The sequence below is a fragment of the Hypanus sabinus genome, chromosome 13, assembly GCF_030144855.1.
Source record: "Hypanus sabinus isolate sHypSab1 chromosome 13, sHypSab1.hap1, whole genome shotgun sequence".
NCBI lineage: Eukaryota > Metazoa > Chordata > Chondrichthyes > Myliobatiformes > Dasyatidae > Hypanus > Hypanus sabinus.
The window spans coordinates 64,208,945-64,225,502 of NC_082718.1; the positions used below are offsets into that span (position 1 = coordinate 64,208,945).

The following is a 16,558-nucleotide window of genomic DNA, read 5'->3' on the forward strand; positions in this document are numbered from 1 at the left end:
TAGCAACATGGAGACTTCTAAAAAGATTTCCCAGGATACCATGAAAGTTGAAAGATTAGGTATTATTATAGATTGGAGTAACATAATTAAAAATAATGACTAATTTATTGAATTGTTTAAGTTTTAATGTTAATGGGCTTAATGGACCAATAAAAAGAAAAAGAATTTTAACATATATTTAAAAAATAAAAATAGATATAGCTTTCTTACAAGAAACTCATTTAACGGATATAGAACATCAGAAATTAAAAAGAGACTGGGTTGGAAATGTTATTGCAGCTTCATTTAACTCAAAGGCGAGAGGAGTTGCAATTTTGGTTAATAAAAATTTACCAATTAAAATACAAAATGTATTAATTGATTCGGCAGGAAGATATTTAATTATACATTGTCAAATTTTTTCAGAACTATGGACTCTTATGAATATTTATGCACCAAATGAAAATGATGTAAAATTTATACAGGAGGTCTTTTTGAATTTGGCTAACGCACATGATAAAATATTAATAGGTGGAGATTTTAATTTTTGTTTAGATCCAGTTTTAGACAGATCAACAAAGGCTATTACAAAATCAAAAGTAGCAAAATTAACTCTATCATTGATGAAAGACTTAAATTTGACTGATATATGGAGAAGAATCAATCCAAAAGAAAGAGATTATTCATTTTATTCAAATAGACATAAAACATACTCAAGGATAGATTTTTTCCTATTATCAACAAATACTCAAGATAGAGTGAAAAATGTGGAATATAAAGCAAGAATATTGTCTGATCACTCTCCTTTAATGACAATGATAATGATAGATAAAGAGGAATCAATTTATAGATGGAGATTTAATTCAATTCTACTAAAACGTCAAGATTTTTGTGATTTTATGAAAAAGCAGATTCAGTTCTTTTTAGATACAAATTTACATTCAGTTGATGATAAATTTATATTGTGGGAAGCAATGAAAGCATATTTGAGAGGCCAGATAATAAGTTATACTTCTAAAATTAAGAAGTATATGATAGAAATAGATCAATTGGAAAAAGAGATTATAAAATTAGAAAAAGAATCTCAAAGAAATATGACAGAAGAAAAATGAAGACAACTTATTAATAAGAAGTTAAAATATAATACACTCCAGACATATCGAACAGAAAAAGCAATTATGAGAACTAAACAGAGATATTATGAACTAGGTGAAAGATCACATAAAGTCCTTGCATGGCAGTTAAAAACAGACCAGACTTCTAAAACAATAAATGCAATTCGAACAAAAGTGAATGAAATTACTTATAAGCCTCTAGAAATTAATGAGGCTTTTAAGAATTTTTATTCTGAGTTGTATAAATCAGAATCAAAGAATGATGACGTTAAGATAGAAGGATTTTTATCACAAATAACTCTTCCAAAATTAAATACAGAAGAACAGAAGGGATTAGGTATGCCTTTTACATTGAAGGAGGTTGAAGAAGCTCTGGGATCACTTCAAAGTAATAAATCTCCAGGAGAAGATGGTTTTCCGCCTGAATTTTATAAAAAGTTTATAGATTTATTAATCCCTCCTTTTATGGAGTTAATACAGCAAGTGGAAAGAACGCATAAACTTCCAGAATCTTTTTCAACAGCTATTTTAATAGTATTGCCAAAAAAAATATAGAGACCTTTTAAAACCAGCATCATATAGACCTATTTCTTTATTAAACACGGATTATAAAATAATAGCAAAAATCTTATCTAATAGATTATCTAAATGCTTACCAAAATTAGTGCATATGGATCAAACAGGATTTATCAAAAATAGACAATCGGCAGATAATGTAGCCCGGTTATTTAGTATAATCCATTTAGCGCAAAAGAGGGAGGAAACGACTGTGGCAGTTGCTTTAGATGCAGAAAAAGCATTTGATAGATTGGTATGGGATTTTTTATTTAAGGTATTAGAAAAATATGGATTAGGAACATCATTGATAAAATGGATTAAAACCTTAAATACTAATCCCAAAGCTAAAGTAGTGACAAATGGTCAAATTTCAACATCATTTCAGTTAACAAGATCAACTAGGCAAGGTTGTCCATTATCACCTGCTTTGTTTGTGTTGGCAATAGAGCCACTAGCTGAATTAATTAGAATGGACCCAGATATTAAGGGTTTCAGAGTTAATCAGGAAGAATACAAGATTAACTTATTTGCTGATGATGTTCTACTTTATTTAACAGATCCGTTACATTCACTACGCAAATTATCTTATAGATTAGAAGAATATGGGAAAATATCGGGTTATAAAATAAATTGGGATAAAAGTGAAATTTTACCTCTTACTAAAGGAGATTATAGTCAATGTCGATTAATAACTCAATTTAGATGGCCGGCAAATGGTATAAAATATTTAGGTATAAGAGTTGATAATGACATAAAAAACTTATACAAATTAAATTATTCACCACTTTTGAAAAAATTCAGGAAGATCTTGATAAATGGATGGCATTACCAGTAACATTAGTAGGTAGAGTAAATACTATAAAAATGAATATATTCCCTAGACTACAATATTTATTTCAATCATTACCAATACAATTACCCCAACAGTTTTTTCAAGAGTTAAACAAATATGTGAGGAAATTTCTCTGGAAAGGTAAGATGTCAAGAATATCGTTGGAAAAATTGACATGGAAATTTGATCCAGGAGGATTACAACTTTCAAATTTTAAGAATTATTATAAAGCAAATCAACTTAGATTTATTGCATTTTTTTTCGAGAAAGATAAACTGGCATGGATTAGAATAGAACTAGATAAAATAGAAAATGTACCAGAAGATTTTATATATAAATGGGAATCTAAATGGATACGGGAAAAGAAAGAATCTCCTATATTAAAACATTTGATTGACTTATGGAATAAGATAAATGTTGATGATGAGACAAAAAAATCTTTATTAGCAAAGAGATCTTTAATTCAAAATAGACGTATTCCTTTCACAATGGACAATCAACTTTTATATAATTGGTTTCAAAAAGGGATTAGATATATAGGAGATTGTTTTGAAGGAGGTATGTTAATGTCATTTGATCAATTAAAGAATAAATATAAAGTATCAAATAACACTTTATTTTGTTACTTTCAATTAAGGGCTTATTTAAGAGAAAAATTAGGTCAAACAATGTCATTGCCGAAATCTAATGAAATAGAAATTTTAATTCAAAAAGGAAATATTAGAAAAATTTATATCTTGTATGTATAATTTGATTCAAAAACAGGCAATTAAACAAGGAGTCCATAAGTCAAGACAAAAATGGGAAAGTGACTTGAATATTAAAACTGAAGAAACAAATTGGTCAAGACTATGTCTTGATAGTATGACAAATACAATAAATGTTCGGTTAAGATTAGTGCAGTATAATTTTCTACATCAATTATATATTACACCACAAAAAATAAATTAATTAAATCCAAATTTATCAGATCAATGTTTCCGATGTAACCAAGAAACTGGTACTTTTTTACATTCTACATGGTTTTGTTCTAAAATTCAACCTTTTTGGACAAATTTAAGACTTTTACTGGAACAAATTACAGGAACACAATTTCCTCATAATCCAATATTACTCTTACTAGGTGATATTGAAGGGATAAAACCGAAACTCAAACTAAATAAATATCAGAAAGAATTCATAAAAATTGCACTGGCAGTAGCCAAAAAAGCTATTGCAGTTACTTGGAAATCGGATACATATTTAAGTATAGACTCTTGGAAGAAAGAAATCTATGGCTGTATTCCATTAGAAAAAATTACTTATAATTTAAGAGATAAATATGAAACATTTCTGAAAATTTGGAGCCCTTATTTACAAAAGACAGGACTAAATATATAGATGCTCTGAAGATGAAACAATTGGTTATTTGGGGAAATAAATAAATATACATATTAAAGTTATTACGAATTCCATGGAGCATATGGAGATCTTCCAACAACCAGGCACTCTTTCTTTCTTTCTTTTTTTTTCTCTTTCTTTCTCTTTTTTTTCTATAGGGTAGTCAGGGGGGAGGGGTTAAGGGGAGGGGGAAGGGTTATATACATTTTTTCCATACTTCACTCTGTAATTACTTAAAAATGCAATAAAAAAAGTTTTCAAAAAAAAAAAAGAGTGACCCTGGGAATGAAAAGCTTAACTTATGAGGAGTGTTTGATGTCCCTGGGCCTGTACTCGCTGGAGTCCAGAAAGGTAAAGGGAATCTCACCGAAACTTACTTTGGCCGAGGCAGAGTGGACACCAAGAGGATGTTTTCATGAGTAGAAGAATCTAGGATCTGAGTTCACAGCCTCCGAATAAAGGGAAATCCCTCTATAACTGAGAAGAGGAGGTTAACCTAAAGGTTAATTTGCAGCTTGAGTCTGTGGTGAGGAAGGCAAATGCAATGTTAGCATTCATTTTGAGAGGACCAGAATATAAAAGCAAGGATGTAATGTTGAGGCCTCACTTGGAGTATTGTGAGTAGTTTTTGTCCCTTTGTATTAGAAAGGATGTGCTGAAACTGGAGAAAGTTCAAAGGAGGTTCACAAAAATGGTTCCAGGATTAAATGGCTTATCATATGAAGAGCATTTGATGGGTCGGCCTGTATTCACTAGAATTCAGAAGAATGAGGTGTGATCTCATTGAAACCCATCAAATGGTGAAAGGTCTTGATAGAGTGGATGTGGAGAGGATATTTCCTATGGTGGGAGAGTCTAAGACCAGAGGACACAGCCTCAGAATAGAGGGACGTCCTTTTAGAATGGAGATAAGGAGGAATTTCTTTAGCCAGAGAGTGGTGAATCTGTGGAATTCTTTGTCACAGGGAGCTGTGGAGGCCAAGTCTTTGTGTATATTTAAGGCAGAGGTTGATAGATTCTTGATTGGTCAGGGAGGGCCCAGGAAATAGACCAAAATGGGATGTGCAGTGGGTTTGAGGACATCTTAGAAGAGCAGGTGGTAGGAGACAAAGCTTTCACCACAGAATCAGCAATCGGGCATCCTGGTCAGACTGGAGATGTCATTGGGACCAGACCAGATGCAGTGGCAGAAAAGCCAGACAGTAAAGACCACTCTGAGTCAGCCAATTTAAAATACATTGTAGCCTGGCTTCCTGACTCAGCACTGTATTCATAACTTTCTCAAAATGACTTTGCAACTTAGAAATACAAATAAAACTAAAGGACTCACGTATTTAGCATCAGCCCAGCCACTTTTTGGCGACCACATTTTCCCTTCACCCATCAGTCCAAGGGCAAGGTGGGCAAGGGGAGCAAGGTCCCCACTGGCCCCAACGGTTCCCTTCTCTGGGACGTAGGAGAGGCAGGAAGCTGCAGAAGGCAGAACATCTCTGATTACCAATAGCACTGAACACACATTACTTTTAAAGGTTTAAATATTTCAACACATTTTTTTTTAGAAAACATGCCAAAGTAAATGATTCTAAAGCAGTGGTTTGCAACCTGGGGTCCACAGACCCCTCGGTTAATGTAGGGGTCCATGGCATAAAAATAATTGGGAGCCCCTGTTCCCAAGTGAAACAACAGCATGGTGGCATGACTAATAGAGCCAGACACACAGGTTCGATCCTGACCTCGGCTGCTGTGTGGGATTAACACGTTCACCTTGTGACCATGTGAGCTCCGGTTTCAGTTCCAGATTTCCATACTCTAGCTTGACTGACCGCTAGAGTGGAGGCAGCAGTAGGAGCTGGAGAGAGTTGACCGGAACATGGGATAAAATGAGATGAATGTAGGATTTGAGGTATAAATCAAGTGGATAGCCAGAGACTTTTCCCCAGGGTAGAAATGGCTAACACAAAGGGGTATAATTTGAAGGTGATTGGTGGAAAGTATAGGAAGTATGTCAGAGGTAGGATTTTACGCAGAGTGGTGGGTGTGTAGACCATTCTACCAGGGGTGGTGGTTGAGGGAGATATACTAGGGACAGTTAAGAAACTCTTAGATAGGCACATGACAACAGAAAAATCACCTGTTTATTATCCACTGATGGTAGGAAAGTATCCGTTGTTCTTTTGAAATGCATTTCTAACCTGCTGCAATTCTCAGGGCTGGTGAGTGTTGTGGATTTAATCTGTTACTGGCTAATGTCTGTCTAAATCAAAATACAGCAGATGCTGAAAATCTGAAATGAAAACCAAAGATGCTGGAAACACTCAGCAGGTCAGGCAGCATCTACGGGGGGATAAACAGTCAATGGTTCAGGTCGAAGGTCCTTCACCTGCTCTCATCTTTCAGCTGCAGTGGAACAGATGTGAGTTTTCCACCTAAAACAGGAATTTACTCTCTCCATTGATTGAAAAGTGGGGGTCTATGTAGAAAGGAAGGGTTAGATTGAATTTAGAGTAGGTTAAAATGTCAGCAGAACATCCTGAGATGAAGGGACTGTACGATGCTGGAATGCTCTATGCAATTGGGTGGTGTGTGGACTCCAGGGTGAAGGGGATGCTACTATCTGTATAACCCTGGAAGGTAATTTTCAGATGCAGACACAATGCTTGGGGAATCCCCTGGTGTGCTGCAACAACTCAGTGAAATTAGCAGAATATGCATAAGTAACTAACAGAAATGTTAGTGAGGATACCTTATGCTGTTATGGAAGCTGATGCTCTTAACTCTCACTCAGAATTAGCACCCAAAAATATAACAATCCACAATAAAACTGGTTAAAGCTTCAATTAATTCAGTGTCGGTAGCTCAACATCCAACGTTAACTTGACATAACAGTCCATCAGATTATCCTGCATGATCTCTAAACTAAAGGCCTTTAACACAGAGTAAAGCATGCCTACAGGAAATGCCTAGTAGAATAGTACAGCGTAGTACAGGCCCTTCAGCCCACGGTATGCTAACCTATATAAACTTATTCCGCGACCAACCTAACCCTTCCCTCACTCACAGCCCACGACACTGTTTTTCTTACATCCATGCTCCTGTCTCTTTAATGTCCCTAACACATCAGCCTCTGCCAGTAATGCTCAAACACTCAAAAGGCAATCTTACTTTCAGTGATGGGAAATTGTGTGGCTCAATTAGAAATGAAGTGCTTTGTCCTAACCCACCACATTAATCCATAAGCTGGATCTTGCAGTATTGCAAATATCAGGTCAAATCTGGATCAGTGATTTGGAGGAGACCAGAAACAGTGGATTCCAGTTCACCTGGCCACTTTCAAGCCCAATTAATTAGCTGCCCCAATTAGTCAAAGTTTCATGGAAATAATTAAAAAGATATGAATAAAAGAAAATACCATTTATCTGAGTAACAAATTATGTATTTAAATGAAATACAGAACAAATTAGAGCAGTACCAATACTACTACAGTACTATAAACAGTATATTAATTCCTAATAGTTATAAATGGAAGAATTCATCCAGTGTACACTGTGGTGTTCTTTTGGTTGGCTCTAAATGAACAAGATTAGTGCAGACACCTAGTGCAGATAATGGACTGCAGTCATACAATGCTTTCAATGATCACATCCTCTTAATCTTCAGAATGAATGAGCAGAGATTATATTGAAACTAATTAATCTTCTCATCCCAACAAACACAGATCATTTTTAAAAGCTTTTCACATAAAAGGATATGAATGCTGCAGAGGGAGTGTGGTGATGATTCACCTGACTGGCTCCTGGCTACAAGGAACATCAAAGAATACAGGGTGGCCTCTTCAAAACACACAAAAGCCATAAAGTGCTTGGCAGCGTGGACACAAGGAGAATGTCTCCCCTAGCTGGGGAGATTAAAACCAGGTCTTCTAAATCCAGAAATAAAGGGTCTGCCATTCAAGGCATGTTTGGGTTTTTGGTGGGTGGGTCCATAGTATTTCCTCATCACTGGCCTTCAGCAGGAGAGTATGACATTGCTGCCATTCAAGCAAATGCTTGCCAAGTATTTCTATTTCTTAAAAAAGATTAATTTGATTACATTTTAAGCGGTTCTTTCTAAAATAAAAGCACAGCAGGTAAGCAGGTCTTGTGTGTTGTGAAGTTTGCAGCCAGTGGGAATTCTAAGATACTCCTTGTGGTTTGGACTGGGGTGGCTTTGAAGGCAGTTCAGAGGAGGTTCACCAGGTTGATTCCAAAGATGAGGGGGTTAGACTATGAGGAGAGATTGAGTTGCCCGGGACTGTACTCACTGGGATTTAGAAGAATGAGAGGAGATCTTATAGAAACATATAAACTTATGAAAGGCATAGATAAGAGAGGTAGGAAAGTTGTTTCCACTGGTAGTTAACATTAGAACTAGGGGACATAGCCTAAAGGTTCAGTGGAGAAAATTTAGGACGGAGATGAGGAGGAACTGCTCTTCCCAAAGGGTAGTGAATCTGTGGAATTCTCTGCCCAGGGAAGCAGTGGAGGCAATTTCAGTTAATAAATTTAAGACAAGGTTGGATAGGTTTTTGCAAAGTAGGGGAATTAAGGATTATGGGGGAAAGGCAGGTAAGTGGAGGTGAGTCCATGACCAGATCAGCCATGATCTTATTGAATGGCGGAGCAGGCTCAACCGACTAGATGGCCAACTCATGCACCTATTTCTTATGTTGTTATTTTATTTAGCAATACAGCAGGGTGACAGGCCCTTCCAGCCCAACAAGCACACTGAGCAATTACACCCAATTAACCTGCTAACCATACATCCTTGGAATGTGGGAAGAAACTGGAACACCCAGGAGGAAACCCTTGTAGTCACAGGGAGACTACAAACTCCTTACAGACAGCTGTGGAAATTAATCCTGGGTTCAATTCCCACTGTGCTGTAACCACTACACTGCTGTCCCACTACCACAGGGCCACTCCGAGAGTCTAGGGCACTGACAGTTGTTAATGTTGGGAGATAGAATTCCTACTCCCCCAACACCCATCAGTGCCCAAGGCTCATACTAACTCTTAGTAATTATGAGTCACCAAAGACTGAGGTGCTCTGAAGCAAGGTATCATTGTACAGTGACTGAGGTTAATATTCCACACGGTGCTGGTGCATTTGAATAGGGACTGATGCTTCACAAAGTGCTCCAACACTCTGCCCGAACTCTCAACAACATACTCCATCACCAGGCATCACCCAACGAGTGGCACAGCAGGCGGAGTACTGTCTCAGCTCCAGAGACTCAGGGTCAATTCTGACCTGGAGCCTGCAAGTTCTCACTGTAATCATTGCCCGATTCCCTCCCACCTCCACAGGGATACGCAGGCAGAAGAGATTTATTCAGTTTAATTTGGTATCATGGCCCATCCCTACACTGTACTGAGTGTGAGAGTGTGAGTGTGTGAGTGTGCACCCTTAACTCCTGGTGGAGTTGTCGGGGCGCCGTCATGACAAGCTTTTTGCACCGATCTTTTTTTGGTGATTGCTCATTGTACAGCGTGTCAAACCTGAATTCTGAAATCTGAATCCTAGCAGTGCCCATCCCTCTCCAGGTTTTTCTTTACGAGGTCAAGTTGCTAGCTCGACACTCAACCCAGGCACGGATGGAGAGCGTGCAAGGGAGCTGGCCAGATTCAAATTCTTGACCAATTGCCCCAAAGTCCAGCGCTGATGCCACTACGCCACCAGCCAGCATTGTTGTGTGTGTGACTAGTGATTTGTGTTGTGAGTGGTGGGATCTGGGGAATTGGTTGGAATATGTGGAGAATAAAATGGGATTAGTATGAATGGGGGTTCAACGGTCAGCACAGGCTCAGTCTATTTTCATGCTGTACAACTCCAACAAGAGATCGACCCTTCAACCAAAGTAATAAAAGGGTATACAGTACTCAGTGGTCACTTTATTAGGTACACCTATACACCTGCTTGTTAATTCTCATCATCCAATCGTGAGGTAGTACCTCAATGCGTAAAAGCATGAGGACATGGTCAAGAGGTTCAGCTGTTGCTCAGAACACACATCAGAATGGGGAAGAAATGTGGCTTCGATTGCTGGTGCCAGATGGGGTGGTTTGAGTGTCTCAGCAACTGCTGATTTTTGGGGTTTTCATGCACAACAAGCTCTGGGGTTTACAGAGAATGGTGTGTGAAACAAAAAGCATCCAATCAGCAGTAGTTCTGTGGAGGAAGATGCCCTGTTAATGAGAGAGGTCAGAGGAAAATGGCCAGTCTGGCTCGAGCTAACAAGGAGGTGACAGTAACTCAAATAACAACAGTGGTGTGTAGAAATGCATCTCCGAGTGCAAAGCACAGCAAAGCTTGAAGTGGATGGGTTACAGCAGTGGAAGACGACAAGGGGCTCCCCTCCATTACCTAATAAAATGGCCACAATTCTGGTGAGGCACGAGGCAAGGCGGCAGCACGGCACTGAACGCTGACATATAACCCTCCTTTTTCATGTTCTTCAGGGCTCATAGATGGTCTTAATACAAGTTTGAGTTGGAGAAAGATGTAACTAAAGACATGACCTCAAAAAAAGATCTAAATTCAACCAAGAAACAAGATACCAGCAGACAACACCAAGCTAGCAATTCATCCGAGGAAATAGCTATGCCAATTAAGCAAACAATGGCAATGGAGATGGAATCGCTGCAAAAAGACGGTGGCCCACATGCTAAAGGAATCGCTGGAAAAGGCTCTCGAGCCTTATGGCAGAGAATGGCAACATTCTCCGGTCATTAAAGGATCAGGCGGACATTCATGCTAAAAGAATTAGCACAGTCTTCAATAAAATAGACAACATTTAGGTTAGCTTACGCAAGAATGAGAAAGATACTACCTCCTGTCTCGGGGAGGTGACTAAGATATGGAAGAAGTTAAACGACTTGGAGGACATATCCAGGAAAAACAATTTGTGACTGATCAACTTACCGACAGGCGCTGAGGGTGACGATCAAGAAGCTACCTCCAGGAGATGCTGCCTAATTGGATTCCAGAGCTCAAGAACTCCCACCGCACTCCACTGAGATCGATAGAGCACATAGGATCTTTTCCAACAACACCTCAAGACCACAGACCATGGTCTTTAGGCTTCTACGGTACACCGACCAGCATGCTATCCTGGAGGGCACAAAGAATGCCAAACCTACTGTCCCTGATGGCACCCAGCTACAGTTCTTCACCGACTACAGCCCCAGTACAACGCAGGAATGGCAAGGATACAAGGAGATCCGTGCTAAGTTTCAACTCATTCCTCGTATACCCAGTGAATATCAAGGGCATGAAGATGTCATTTAACTAGGCAGAGAAAGCGAAAGAAGCCCTGAAATCATTGGTGCTGGGAGATATGGAAGAAGACCCTGGGCAAAGTCCAAACGCTCCTCAGGAGGAGATAGAACTGCATTAAGAGCTTGGACCAGCCTGTATGCGCAATCTAACAGGCACGGGCAAGTTAACGTCTTAGGTGTGAAGTTTCCTGGTTATTCTTTTATTGGAAAGTCATTCGACGCACTTTTGTATTTAGTTAATTAAGGGGCCAGTTTGTTTCAGAGTATTGCAGGTCAGAGTTTTAAGACAATGACTCAGTTAACTTGTTAGTACAAGGATAACATGGTAAGGTGATGCAAGTCCACCTAGAATATACTTTTTATCTTTTACTTTCAACACACCCAAATGTCATATTTCATCAAGAATGAAGCTGAAAAACAGCAGTTTTGTCTGAATACTTTAGTTGTACATGTACATTTCGGGTTATGTCTCCAGTAGACTTGTTTACATTCCTGGGCACGAGATAAGAGGCCACTGGCCTCATCGTTAAGCGACTGTCTATTAAAGCAACAGTCTCCCGCAAGAGAGCTGTTGGGGTCTTGATTATACTATATTCGAGACGGGAATGGTTTTAATTACATTGGTTAATGGGTTTGACCAGGTTTTTTTTCTTGTCTCTCTGATACGATTGTCAATGAGAACCGCTTTGCCTTTCTAATTTGTTGGTGCTAGAGGGGGGCAGTTAATGTTCAGTGTTTGACATTGCTAAGTGACACTCACAAAGTAAAGGGTTGAAGGAGGGGTGATGGGAAGGGGGTAACTCGGGGCTCCACCACCAACTTACAACAACAGATCCAGGGGAAGATGAGCAACGCAGATAAATTAGAAAATCTTAGCATTTAATGATAGAGGATTAAACTCTCCCTACAAGCATTCAAAGGTTTTGGATTTCTTACACAGAAAGAAAATAGATATCGCACTGTTACAGGAAACAAATCTTACACATAATGACATTCTCAGGGTTCAAAACTGCTTTTATAAACCTGTTGTTGCATCAGCTGATGGTACTCGTATGAAAGGAGTTATGATATTAATGAGACGTAGTATTAATGTATCAATTGAAAGGTCTGGTGCCGACAATGAAGGACATCTAGCTTTTTGCTATACATCCAGTCAGGGTAAAAAAGTTGCTTTCATTTGCCTATATGCCCCAACTATATTCAAGGCTGAATTTTTTCCCTCAATTACCTCACAATTACTTAAGTTAAGTGACTACCAACTATATGTTGATTCAGACATGAATGCTTTGGTAAACAATAACCTCAGTAAATCTTGCTCAACTATAGCAAGCTCTCAAGCATCTGCTTCCAAAGCACTTAACCTCTTTCTAACGGATTTAAATTTAACTGATGTGTGGAGGGTGCATAATCCATCTGCTAAAGACTATACCTTCTTCTCCACGAGACATAAAACTTTCTCTCGGATAGATTACATTCTTATATCCTCCAGTTTGCTGCCTTTGGTACACTCAATAGAATTTTTGCCCAGACATCTATCTGATCACAATCCAGTTATTCTACTTTCAATTATGACAAAAGCAAAAATAAGGCTACTAAGTGGAGGTTTAACTCCACCCTTCTAAAAAATGATGTATTTCTAACACAACTGAGAACAAAACTGACAGAATTTATAAATTTAAATAAAAATAGTGCCTCGGCTGTGACAGTAGTTTGGGCCTCCATCAAGTGTTTCTTACAAAATAACGCCACATGGTTCAGCTCCCACCTACATAAAAGCTGCCTTCAAAAGATTTCCATCCTAGACAAACAATGTAAGGTTTTGGAGAATGATCTCAAAAGGAGATACACCATAAAAAAAGAAAATGAGCTCAAAACAAAACAAGCAGAATTAAATGATTTGTTAAGAAACAGGGCAGAATATATGATCCGTATAACCAAACGTTAAGTATTATGCAGAAGGCATCTTTTGGCACTAACGCTCAAACAACAGGAAGCTAAAAGGTCTATACCAGTGATCAGATGTGCTAACTGTGGAGTAGTATCTTCAACAGAGGAAATAAACAAGACATTCAAGAATTACTTTAAAGAACTGTATACAAGTGGCTCAGTTTCTTCTGAGAATGACTTCACTGATTTATTTAGTGGATTAGATCTCCCTGCGTTGTCATTAGAGGACACCAAAACTCTAGACTCTTTATTACACTGGATGAGCTACTCAAAGCAGTCAAAGCTACAAATAAGGGCCGTATGCCAGGTATAGACGGCAAACCTATGGAACTTTACCTAGCACTTTGGGATATTCTTGGACCAATATGGTTAGAAACATTAAATTATGCTATTGGAAATGGTGCTTTCCATAGAGATCAAAACACAGCCCTGATTACAGTTATACCTAAGCCCGGTAAGGACCCCTTGGAGTGTGCCAATCACCGTCCAATTTCCTTGATAAATGCCGACCTCAAGATATTTTCCAAAGTCTTAGCCAGTAGACTTGAGACAGTCATTGGAAAAATATTTAGCCCAGATCAAATGGGCTTTATCAGGGGACGTCTCGCATCTGATAATATTCGCCAGCTCTTACACATAAAATCCCGCCTGCCTGTGTCCTGCTATTTCTAGATGCTGAAAAAGTGTTTGATGGCCTAGAATGGCCGTATCTTTAGGGAGTTCTAAATGAATTTACGTTCAGTGATAAATTTATCAATGTGATTCAAACACTGTATGCTAATCCTTCAGCCCGGGTATGTGTGGGAGGAGATTTCTCAGAGCTATTTGACATAAGACAGGGCACACGACAAGGGGACCCTCTGTCTCCTTTAATTTTTACTATATCTATTGAACCGTTTGCACATTTAATTAGAAACTCTCCTCTGATCTCCCCTCTTACAATAGGTACAACATCACACTCGATATCACTTTACACGGATGACAAACTCTCCCCTAGGTTTTAAAAACACTGGTGCAATTTGGATTTCTTTCAGGATACAAAGTTAACCAGCACTGATGCTGATTAAGGTGTCTCTCCCTCCCCAGATTAATGTTACAAATGAGGTCCTCTACTTGGGTATTAAAGTTAATACTTCCCTATCATCTGTGGCTAAAACAAATTACTCTTTAATTTTGAAAAAATTAGAAGAAGATATTAACAGATGGAGACACCTGCCAGCATCAGTCCCAGCCCATATATCGGTCCATACATCTTGCTCCACATTAATATTATCATCTCATTAACCTCCTTGTGCCTCCAGCAGGATATTGGCAAAAACTGGACTCCTTACTATGATGCTCTGTTTGGAACTGTAAATGACCCAATATAAAGTGGTCAGCTCCACAATTCAAAAAGTTGGATGGGGCACATCAGGAATGAAAGCCTGGGATAGGGGCATATCTGAATTGGGACAAGACTTAGACTGGGATGTGATTTGGGATAATGCTGCCGGTGCTTCTAAAAACCCAAAACATCGGTATTTACACTTGAAATTTTATCATAGAGCATATCTAACACTGAGAATTAGACATCAAATGGGACTGGTTCCTGACCCATATTGCTCATTTTGCCCCCCACGAAACCGTCGACTCTTTTATACATGTTGTATGGGAATGTCCAGGGGTTTTTGGTTTGTGGGGGAAGATTATCAGTACTGTACTATGGTGAGTACAGAACTAACGGGGGGTACAATTACCAATGGACCCCGCTGTACATCTTCTAAATGATGACTCCCACCTTTCCCTTACGGAAAAAACACACAAAATCTGGCTGGCAGGCTTGACTGCAGCTAAGAAGATTGGAAACCACCTCATGATATTTCAAGTACTCACTGGCTTCGGAGCTTTTTGGACGTTTCTTACCTGGAATTATCCTCAGCAAGAGTAAATGATGCACAACCAAACACAATCTTAATGTGGACAAATTTGATATCTAACTTAAAAGATCTTCTGCTAAAATAGGAATGCCCTGCCTGTGTATGCACTACTATTCAGCTGGTTGGTGGAGGGGAGAGGGAGTGGGGATGAGGGTTGGGGTGTGACTGGGTTAAACAGTCAAAGTGTAATCAGCAACTGGTTGTATTGAATGTAATTTGTTGGTGTTGCAATAAAAATTAGTGATAAAAAAAATAAAATGGCCACAGAGGATATAGTCATTAACATTTATCTAATTCTACCTAATAGACTAAAAACATCTTACCATTGAAGGCCTGGATCACCTGATCAAGAGTCTCCAAGGAGATTCCACTGTAACCCTTGGCAAGGACATTGATCCTGAGAGCCAGAAGCATTCGGCACCTCTCCGGTGACAAGGGCTCACCCACACCTGGTAGACAGAGAGCAGTGGGTAAGTGAAGAGAAGCAACAGTGCGGTGAACACTGAAAACAGCCGCACAACACTGAGATATAAGGGCCATACCGGCTGAGTGGGAGCGAACAAGATTCTCTTGGAGTTCCCTGAATGAAGAGAGAAAAGATTACATGTTGGAGAACTTAGCTTGATGGAAATTATTAAAACACTTTGACAAAAGGGGAGAGGGAAGAAGACATTATCTAACATTATCTAAAAATGCAGAAAGATTTGGGCCCTGGGAACTTCAGCGATAGGGAAGTAGTGCAATTGATCAGAGGGTTCCTGGAAGGGGCCAGGACGGGAACAGGGAGAGACAAAGGAGACTGCAGATGCTGGAATCTGGAGGAGAGCAGCTGGAGGAACTTGGTGGATCAGATAACACTTGTTGGGGAACAGACAGTCAATATATTGGGTCTCAGCTTTATTGCAGATTTTATAACACAGACCTTATTTTGTTATTGGCTATCAGCTGTCCTCATCTGTTCAGGGTCAGCGAGGAGAGGTTCTCCTTCGCAGTGTCCACAGTAACCCAAGTAGAACAGATGTGTAATAGTCCTCGGCAGATGGATATGTCAAGCAGCAAATCACCAAGGCCAATTGAACTCATTTGAAGCAAAAGAGACCATCAGTGCCACAAAAATGATTGATGGCAAAACGTTTTGAAAATTTAGCTGTAATATTTAAATTTCCATATTGAACACATTGACCTATCAGGAGAGCCACAGTTTAGGTCAGTATTCATTGGAGTTTAGATAAATGAAGAGTGACCTTAATCAAACATACAAGTGGTCTTGACAGGGATAAAAAAAACAAACAAACAAGAAAATCTGCAGGTACTGGTAATCTAAGCAACACACAAAATGCTGGAGGAACTCAGGTCAGGCCGCATCTATGGAAAAGCATTTACGGAAACAGTTGACGTTTCAGCACTGGGAAAAAAGTAAAACTGGAGAAGTTAGAACAAGGTGGGGGATGGGAGGGAGAAGTACACAGTGGTAGGTGATAGGTGAAACCAGGAGAGAGAGGGATGAAGTAAAGA

At 39.0% G+C, this 16,558-nt stretch overlaps 1 protein-coding gene across 4 annotated transcripts in view; it reads right to left on the reverse strand.

Moving 5' to 3' along the window:
• hal (histidine ammonia-lyase) overlaps positions 1-16,558 on the reverse strand; it is a 95,783-nt gene that overhangs the window by 65,999 nt on the left and 13,226 nt on the right. For all 4 annotated transcript variants that reach the window (XM_059987812.1, XM_059987811.1, XM_059987810.1 and 1 more), the window contains exons 7-9: positions 15,586-15,623; positions 15,367-15,492; positions 5,195-5,334 (exon numbers count right to left, since the gene is read on the reverse strand). In XM_059987812.1, coding sequence (XP_059843795.1) covers positions 5,195-5,334; positions 15,367-15,457 — 231 coding nt within the window. In that variant the 5' untranslated portion in view covers positions 15,458-15,492; positions 15,586-15,623. The remainder of the gene's footprint in view (positions 1-5,194; positions 5,335-15,366; positions 15,493-15,585; positions 15,624-16,558) is intronic.